The 10,138-nt window shown below is 36.2% G+C and overlaps 1 protein-coding gene across 1 annotated transcript in view; it reads left to right on the top strand.

Moving 5' to 3' along the window:
* Positions 1–10,138, top strand: part of LOC107684914 (receptor-type tyrosine-protein phosphatase N2-like) — a 140,907-nt gene that overhangs the window by 48,564 nt on the left and 82,205 nt on the right. Inside the window, exon 4 of the mRNA XM_016481298.1 lies at positions 9,634–9,751. Coding sequence (XP_016336784.1) covers positions 9,634–9,751 — 118 coding nt within the window. The remainder of the gene's footprint in view (positions 1–9,633; positions 9,752–10,138) is intronic.

Genomic DNA, 10,138 nt, shown 5'->3' with positions numbered 1-10,138 from the left:
CTGTAACCGAACGCGACCAGGGTTTAAAGGCTGAACGAATGACTGACAGCCACAGCGGAGAAAAGAGTTTGTGTGAACTTTAATGTAAGGACTTAAATATTCATATGTAGCTCACATTAAGCTATCGTATGGCTTCAGAAGTAACACAGAATAATTCGCACAATCGAGAAAAAAAAACAAACAAAAAAAACAAAACAATTCTCGGATTTGGATCGGCTCTCTCTGATACCCGATCCGAGAAAAATGGCACTATCGGAGCCGATACCCGATATGAATATCGGATCGGCGCATCCCTATTATTTACTGATACTTATTTACCTGTCAGTGTTCCTGTAACTCTTTTGCCCTTTTACCTACTTACTGCAGCAAAGCCATGAAGTACATGGAAACGTACTGTATGTCTATTAGTTATCTTAATTCTCTTCTAAATACTCACATTACCATTCAAAAGTTTGGGGTCAGTAAGATTTTATTTTTTCTTAAAGAAATGAATGAATTTATTAAGAAAGGATGCATTAAATTGATTGAAAGTGACAGTACAGACTTTTACATTGTTACAAAAGATAAATGCTGTTCTGAACTTTCTATTCATTAAAGATTCTAGGAACAAAATGTACATGGTTTTGACAAACAATATTAAGCAGCATGGTTGTTTTACTGATGATAATAATGCAAAATGTTTCTTGAGCAGCAAATCAGCATATTTGAATGATTTCTGAAGGATCATGTGACATTGAAGACTGGAGTAATAGCTGCTCAACTTTGCTATAACATGAATAAATTACATTTTAAAATATATTAAAATAGAATTTTTTTTTTGAAATTGTAATATTTCACAGTCATACTGCTGTTGCTATATTTTGATCAAATAAATGTAGCGTTGGTGTGCACAGGAGACTTCTTTCAAAAATCTTAACAACTCCAAATTTTTGAATGATAAATTAAATATTTATTGTTTCACTATTGTTTTGTGGCACCTACATCTCTGTGATAGGTTGTACCTTTCTATTGAAGTTTTGTTGTATTACAGCATTTATGATACTATCTTCATTGGCTGAATCAGAATCACTATGATGTGTTACTTAGTCGTAAGATAGTAGTGTCAGGTAAATGAATTCACTGGCTATTTTAGCTATATTGACCTTGATTGCTGTGCACCTTGTTGACATGATTAAACGCTGGCCAAACTTTTGTGAAACCTAAGATCAGTGAGTAACAGATTAAAAAACATCATCAAAACTTCACTGACAGCAGTTTCTGGTTTCGTCAATGTACTTAACTAGTAAGTTTTATCCTTGGCAGAACCGTGTCACAATCAGTTCCAGAGCTCATCATCTCAAGTCAAAGCTGACACACAGCCAAACGTGCGCTCATCTTTTGTGGCACAATGTTGCTGTCTGTCACATGGACAGATGAAAGAGAGTGGGATGAAAGGATGAGACTGAGCACTCATCCACTGCTCAGGGGCATGGAATTGGACATCTGAGGGCTTTCGTGACAGAAAGGTTTCTCAATGATACACTGTGTTAGCAGGGCTGGACTGAATGTACTATCACTGATAGAGGAGAACTTCTGCAGAGATGTGAGTCTTAATCTGTTCAAGCTGAACATATTGTTTGAACATGTCTGATCTGTAGATCTGACTTAAGATACTTGCACTTGTACAACAAACTCTGGGTACTCTCTGTGTTAGACGTCTGTTCAGTGTGTTGCAGTTTTGCTAGAATGGGGTTTCATCAAAAACTTAAAGCCACTTTATATGAAAAGCTAATTAGTAAAATTGAAGTGATTTTGATACACAGGGTTCACACTGTTTAAATGATTACAAACTATTTCCTTTAAGCTTTTTCGAACTGTACATGTAACATACAAATTATACTAACCCTATAATATATCATTTTTAAATCAGTCATCTGTATTAGGATTTCAAAGCATTCAGATTTAATTCAGGGGGTACAAACATTGGTTTTATCCAATGAGTCACATTCATTTAGCTGTAATAATGCAATTTACTAACCATTTGAGAGGAAATAGATTTGTTGTAATACGACTTAGAGGAGTAGTTCACCCTAAAATAAAAAATGAACATTATGACAAAGCAAGGTGAAATAAGACCCCTAGAACTGTATTATTACTGTTATGGTTATTGAGGAAGGTCTAAAAGGGATGGTTGATTCTGTAATTGTTCACCGACCCTCATGTCATTACAAACCTGTTTGAATTACTTTCTTCTGCAAAACAAAAAAGTAGATATTTTGAAGGACACTGGGGTCTAAAATGACATTTGACGCCAATGAATTTCATTGTATGAACAAGAAACATTTCTTATAATATCTTCTTTTATAGTAAGTCAGCCATGTTTGGAACAACATGAGGGTGGGTAAATGATAGAATTTTTATTTTTGGGTGAACTATCTTTTTAAGACCTTCCTTCATAACTGTAGCTGTTATAAGTCAGTAGTACAGGGGTCTTATTTAACCTCTCTTTGTCATAATGTTATTTAGTAGGATGTAAATAAGAACTGCTCACGTTGGCTCTGCTTTTGCACTGCAGTGTATATTCAAAGCATGTTTTCTGACACCAATCAGAACATAGGGCTTATTGTTGTCAGTCTCCAGCATAGCCATTTGGGGGCAGCATGCTCCATCCTGTCTGTCTCGGTGAAGGATCTGAGCCTTTAATAGGCTGCAGAGGCTTGCTCCCAGCTTGATCTTTTCAAACAGCCATAAATGAGAGTTGAAAAGCGTGGAAGGCACGCAACCGTCTTTGGGTAAATTACCAACATGGTAATGAATATTAGAGAGCCAGAGAGATGGCCGACTTACTCCAATTACCCAAGCCAAATAAAGAGAGAGGGATCAGGAGGATGAGAGGCTGTTTTCAGCTTCCTCTCTCTCTCTCTCTCTCTCTCTCTCTCTCTCGCTCTCCTTTTTTTAAATTTTTGGATGCAGATGGTGTCTGAAACCTCGGCTTTTGATTGACATGCTGTGTTGCAGTGTTTTTATTTTAATTTCAGAGCGCTTTTTCAAGGGAGATCTCAGACGTCTTTAGATATTCCCTTGTGTGCGTCTGTGTGTGTTCGAACGGCTGTGTGTTGTGCGCATGTGTGTTGTTTGTGTGCTTCCGTCCATGAATTTGTGCCCAATTCAGCAGACAGATGACAAATGTGTGAACCATTAAATGTTTGCAGTTATCTTATCTTGTTTTCTTGTCCGTTTGCCCTGGGTTTGTGTGTGTCTGTGTGACATTTTTATACACACACCCCTTTTTTATACACGCATCTGATCACATCTGCCTTGCAACCATCACATTCACACACTCTTTTTAATTCTTACAGAACCCTTCAGCAGACCAACATCCTTCCACATTCCTCTTCACAGCAGAGTGAGATAGGCAGATAGATGTAGAGAACATCAATGCCATCGACTCACAATTCGCTTTATCACGCGTTTAGAGTAGCTGTAGAAATCACGCAATTTGTGAAGCCGCCGTCGCACACCCTGCACAATGTCATTAGATCGATGCCATTGACTGAACGGCCAGAATGCTCTCTCTTTGTCATACGGGTCTATTATGCAAACTGACAGCCCTCTCTTGCTGTGAGCTGCCCCATATTTCTTGCCATTGTCTTTAGATGTTTTTCAGATTTCCCTGCTCCTGGATTTGTACATTACAGCCCGCTCATAATGCATCGTGCCATCCCTTTGATCTTCAACTGTGGTCAGTGTGTCTAGGGATAATGGGAAGTTACAGATGTCTTTTAGAGTAGAAGGCTATTAATGAATAGAGAGGGACAGATAGGAGGTGATAGACAGACAGTTTGGTAAGGAGCAGCTGGAAGGGAGAGTGAGAAAGGGGGGGAATTAAGACGGATTTAATGGCTTGTCTCTAAAGTGAGGTCACTTATAATGGACAGCTGAAATACCTCAGAACTGATTCTCTGAAATAATTTAAAGTTATTTGTTCTTTAAAAACAATACTCAGCTGGATGTCTAAGTTACGTCATGCATAATGTTTCTCATGCTGTTTGCCAGGCTCAAAGCCAGTGATGTTTTACTGTCAGTCAGCTTTCAGTAAAATTTGATTTAATTAATTGTATGAATCACAATTATTGGCTTGTTTGCCAATAAAAGCACACAGATCAGTGAGTGTACACTACTGTACTTAGGTTTAGGGGTAAGTAAGGGGTCATTTATTTATTTATTATTACTATTTTTTTTCTAATAAATTAATACTTTTATTTCGCAGGAGAACATTAAATTGATCAAAAATGATAGTAAATACATTTATAATGGTACTAACAATTTCAAATAAATGTTGTTCCTTTGAACTTCCTATTTATCAAAGAATCCTGAATGTTTCCACAAAATATTAAGCAGCACAACAAATTATGTTTATTGCGACACTGAAAACTGGAGTAATGGCTGCTAAAAAAAATTAAAAAAAATCAGATTTGCCTTTACAGGAATTTAAATATATAGAAAAACAAGTAATTTAAATTGTAATAATATTTCACAATATTACTGTTTTACTGTGTGTGTTGTTTTTGTCGATTAAATAATAAATGCAACCTTGATGAGCATAAGAGAAAATCATGTCAACTCCAAACTTTTGAACAATAGTGTAATTTAAAAGTATTATATTATTAAGGAAGACCAAAATTATGCTTTTGAAGTCAATATATTGCTTGATTTGAGGTGTATTACCGGCCTATAACGGTCCATAACAATCCATTTTGTAGTCTTTCTGAGGTAGATTTTGGGCTGTATGTATGTATTTATTTATTTATTTCAAAGAATATCTTGTTGTGTTCCATCTGCACCATTTTTATACTGCAAAAATGAAGACAGACATCTTTGGCTATTTAGTCTTAGTCACATCTTACACCATGAGCGTCACATTTTTAAGATGCAGTGCCAATGTAATAGATCTTTGAAAAATGTGTCTCAACATTCCTGTGTTCTGTTCCACACTAGATAATATTGTACATTTTCTAAATTACAGTTACTCCATCTCCAAATATCTTTTTTCCCTCATATATTTTGCTGTGACGTGACATCAGGTACATTCAACAATTAGTGACTGTTTATTTTCCAAAATAGTTGCAAATATACAAATTTGTTCATTAGATGTATATAGTGTACCTGATTATGTAGGTTCTGGTGTGGGGTACAGGTAACAAAACACAAGGCTTATGAAGAGACACTGGTGCCATGAGAAGTTTATAGATGTGTAACAAGGCCCTCCAGGCTTTCCAATGACCTCTGGCCTTACCATCATACAGGTAGAAACTCCATGTTCAGATAGAAGCTCAGCGAAGCAAAGTGATTCACCTTGACGTGCATTAGAGCTACTTACTCTCATGGCCCACAAGAGACGAGACACAGGCGAGCAAGAGTGAGAAAGACAGAAAGAAGGAGAGCAGGGGACACTGGCCACAATAGTGCACTACATTTTTGACGAATACCTCTTAAAACCATGCAGGTGAGATGTTCAAAAACTCCTGGGAATTAATTTGCTTCTGATTCTTGAAATATCTTTCCACAGTAATGTGCAGAATATAATAGTACCATAATAACTAGATGGTCAGTTTGTTTTCAGCATATTAGATGCTGTGGTGAGCTGTAGGTTGATAATAAATACAGTTATGTGGAGCTCAGATTTTAACATCATTTATTTCACATACAAACGTATTTAAGCTTGAACTAAAAGTGAAAGACATGACAAGACAAATAATGAACTGGCACATTCTGTGCAACTATGGTAACTAGCAGTAGGACAAAAACATTGGTATAAAACTTGCAAGTGGCATAACAAATAACATGAAAACACAAATAAACAGGAGAACACAAATGCATAACAATACAGTACAATTCAACAGCAATAAAAGGCAACAAATTAGATTTCAGCAGCCACAATGCATGCTGGGAAAATGCTATACTCTGCCAAACAATCTTGGGTGTGCTACAAATGTATATATGTGTTGTTTATTTGATAGTGTGAGAGAAGCACTATATCTGACAGATCAGGCTGTGAAAAACACATTTGATTGGTACCTGTTAGCCTGTGTGTAAGCCCTCCAACATGCTCAATAATGAGTCCTAAATTTTACTTAGATTTCTTCTTTGCACACTCAAAGTGAACTGTCAGAAGGGCTGATCAAACCTGCATTACAAAACAGGGCTATTACACTGTAATTCCAAAATAAATTGTTGGCAATTATTGCAATCAGTGCTTTAACAGAGCAGAAGCGCATGTGTCCTTGGACATGTTTTTTTTTTTATTGTCTTTTTGCATATTTACAAAACATTTGAGTTACATTTGAGTCACATTTTGTTACTTGCATTTAGTTTCGGGGAATTGTATGTATTTTCTTTCTTCAAAAGTCCTTTTCAGTACAGTAAATGTCAACAGTTTCTACAGAGCTCTCTGTGATTCTCTTTTCTATAGAGGGCTTATGAATATCATATTATTTCTCCATCTTTCTGCATCTGTTACTCTGCAGCAAAGTTCACATCATTTTGCATGGGCTTAACTCAAGACAGCCAGACAGTATTAATCTGTCCAGAAGCCCTCTCTTGAGGAATTCCTAAATGCTGTTCTAAACAGATGCTTGACTAACACACATTGCTGCAGTGTTTTCTGTTTTTGCCATTTTCTGGCCAATGGTGATGGCTTTTGCAGTAGATCGGGCTTGTGTGTTGTGCGTAGGAGGCAAAGGAGGTTTCGATGACCTTTCATCATATTTAGAAAAGGAATATTAGATCTCAGATCCTTGATTGTCAATATAAGATGGCGCTAAAAATTAAGGGCTGAATGGAAACCGGATATCCAACATTTGCAAAAGATAATCTAAAAATGAACGATCGTTATGTAATTGTTAATTGTTTTTATGGCAAAAGCATGTATAAAATCATATATATATATTGCTACAGTATAATATATTGGCAGTACCACCTTTTAATGCATTTGAAATGAGCTACTTTTAATGCTGAATTAATTTTATTCTAGATAACAGTATTGCAAACATATCAGCTTGCTCTCACAATGACAACTGAAAAAAAATTTGATTTGTGCCTCTAATGGTTAAAATAATGGGATACCAGGCTGTACCGTATTTGTGGAATGTGCCACCTGAGTTAAATTAATTAGTTCATGAAGATACTATGGAAATCCCATATAATCCAGGAAAAGCCCACCTGTCCCCCTGCCTAATTTATGCTATTATACTATCACAATAAATTAGGCAATTCATGATGAACAGAATTAAATCAATGTTTGTCAGCTTCACTAATTGGAAGATGGTTCCACATTAACTTGTGCACCCATTTGCGTATTGCCCCGCACAACCAAAAGCCAGTCAAAACAAAGAATGGAAGGCAAGTCTGTTGCTGAAAAAGGGATTTAAATATTTAAAGATAATGGAGTTCTCTTAAAAAAAGCAATAGATGCGTGGAAGACACCCCCCACCATCACCCCCTCACATATTTTGATAGCAGCGACATCAATGACCAGTCTGCTAATTAGTAGTAGCACATTATATTAGGCTCCATCCAAGACCTAATGAGGTGGACCTTTGCTGAGGCAAAAGGGTGTAGCGCTCGTGGGTGACAGGAAGGTATAACAACATTGTAAGTGTGTGTGTTTCCATGGAGGGTAAATGCTGGCGTAACACATAAATGCTCAGCTGTCCTTGTGCTTGCAATTTCTCTTGTGCTGTTCTCTTAACTGAATTTTTATGCCGGTTTTTTCTTTTAGATATTTTTGGTTATGGATGAAAATATCCATTAAGTTTGGTCATGTTCATTCATTTTAGTTCGTTTTTAAATGGCGACTAATTTTAGTGAATAAAAATAACATTTTAGTTGAAATTGTGCAAAATTAAACCAAATACTCAAACATGTTAAATGTTGATACACTCTCAGAAAAAAAAGGTACAAAAGCTGTCACTGGGATGGTACCTATTCAAAAGGTACATCTTTGTATCTAAAGGGTCCATATTGGTACCTTAAAGGTACGCATCAGTACCTAAAGTGTACATATTAATACCTAAAAAGTACAAAAATTAACTTTTTTAAAAGATACTGCCAAGTGACAGCCTTTGTACCTTTTTTCTCTGAGAGTGTACAGGTTAAAATTAATACAGTATTTAACCAGCAGTCTCTTTATGCTTTAGTTATTAAGTGCATTATGGATTGAGTGTATTCACAACGTGACATGCACATTCTGACTAGCACCTTCTCTTGTCATATTTTCATCAACTGTTCATTTTGATTACATTTATGTCATGATACTCATTTTTGTCTCATCATCAAATGAAAAGCTTATAGCAAACACTTTGTTGATAAATTAATTGACAAGAACTCTATCTTTAAAAACTGATTATCCCCCGGTTTCACAGATAAGTCTTAAGCCTTGTCCTAGACTAAAATGAAAGAAACTTGCACTGACTCATCTTAAAATATATCAGTGCCTGTGTTTTGTCTTAAGATGCACACCAGTAATGTTTTTTTCCCAAGCACGTTTATAAAAAATTACTTAAATGTCGTAATTGCACTATGGCCTAATCCTGGCTTAGTCTAAGCCCTGTCTGTGAAACCGGGCCTAAATGTTTTGTATGTTATATTATTAACACACATCTTCGGATCCCTCAAAAAGTCACAGTATCTCTAATATGACATTTTCTCTCTTTCACCCAACATGCTATTTGGTGAGGTATAGAATCCACAGATGGTGGCAGATGATATTTAATTGTAAGCCAGCTGAGCTGAGGCCCCACTGTAAGCCCACGATCTGTCTTCTGCCATTTTTAGCAATATATGTAAATAAGAGATTTACATTGTCTGCCCCCCACCCATCATGTTTCCAAGAAAACAGATTAACAGGGCTGAATGTCGGAGGCTGGTGGAAGGCTAATGAGGTCACGTCTACAGGGGCTTAAGGAGATGCTCTTCAGATCTTTATTCGTTCCTCTGCATCTGTGGCTGGTTAATGACATTCCTCCCATCCATCCGTTCAATCACCGCATACCTGTGTCCCTTAGTGTGGTGAACAATCTCAAGTATGTCTGATTGGGTGACATTTGCATGGAAGCTGGGTGAACACGTTTTCAGAATGCACAAGATGGGATTCGATGCATCAGTTTGGTGTTTTTTTATTTATGTTTCTCCTCCATGGAATTCAGAAAGCTTTGTGATTCTGACCTGCCCCGGTCTTGTTTCATTCCTAGTTGTTTTTTTTTCTTGGTGAGATGCAGAATTAGATTTGATGTTGACCAGAAGTTTGACATTCCTTAAAGTGTAGCATTTTTTAAAATGCTAAATTCAGGTGAATGATTGCATATGCAATTCTTCAGATTACTGTGCAAGTCTTTAGTCTGAATGAAAAGATATGGACTAATTAACGTGAATACTTTGAATATCAGCAGCAAGTTATTTAAAGTTCTGCTTGTGGGCATAGAGAGCAGCAGTGTGCTTCAGTCATGATGGTGACTTAAAATAGTTTCTCTTGTCTGGTCTTTGTAATGCCTTTTTAAATGTCAGCAATTCAAGGTGTAAGCGGGGTTTCTTTGAATATAATCCGGTTAGTTTATGTATGTTACTTTATGGTTCTCTCTGTCCGCTTTATTATAGGATATACTTGGCAGGATGACACAACTCAGGAGGTAATCTCAAAAGAGCTCTCACAACTACCCAAGGTTCCTCTTGAAGGATTTACAAACACCTTTTCTCGTTTCAATGGCAATTCCAGGTGAGCTCCTAAATCCTATGTTATGTTTAGCATCCGTGACAATAATGTGTTTATGGAAACTTTTGTTGTAGTTCTTTTATTAATTCAGTTTTAGTATCTTTATGTAACAGTTATTGATAAGACATTTTAGTAACACAAGTTTTTTTCGTTAACATTTAGTTTATGCATTTGGTGTCTTGAAATAATTTGTGCAGCGTTTAATTATCTAGGTTAATGATAATTTATAAATATACTATTGTTCATAGTTAATTATTGTTTGTTCATGATTCATTAAATAGTGTTGATTTATGCAACTTGAAATGTTAAAGTGTATTAGTATGTGTAGATTCAAATTAATCAAGCTTTGAGGGAAGTCGTGGCCTAATGGTTAGAGAGTCGGACTTGTAA

Source organism: Sinocyclocheilus anshuiensis, unplaced genomic scaffold (assembly GCF_001515605.1).
Source record: "Sinocyclocheilus anshuiensis isolate Anshui unplaced genomic scaffold, SAMN03320099.WGS_v1.1 scaffold613, whole genome shotgun sequence".
In the NCBI taxonomy this organism is placed as follows: Eukaryota; Metazoa; Chordata; class Actinopteri; order Cypriniformes; family Cyprinidae; genus Sinocyclocheilus; species Sinocyclocheilus anshuiensis.
This window is presented reverse-complemented; position numbering and strand designations above follow the sequence as displayed.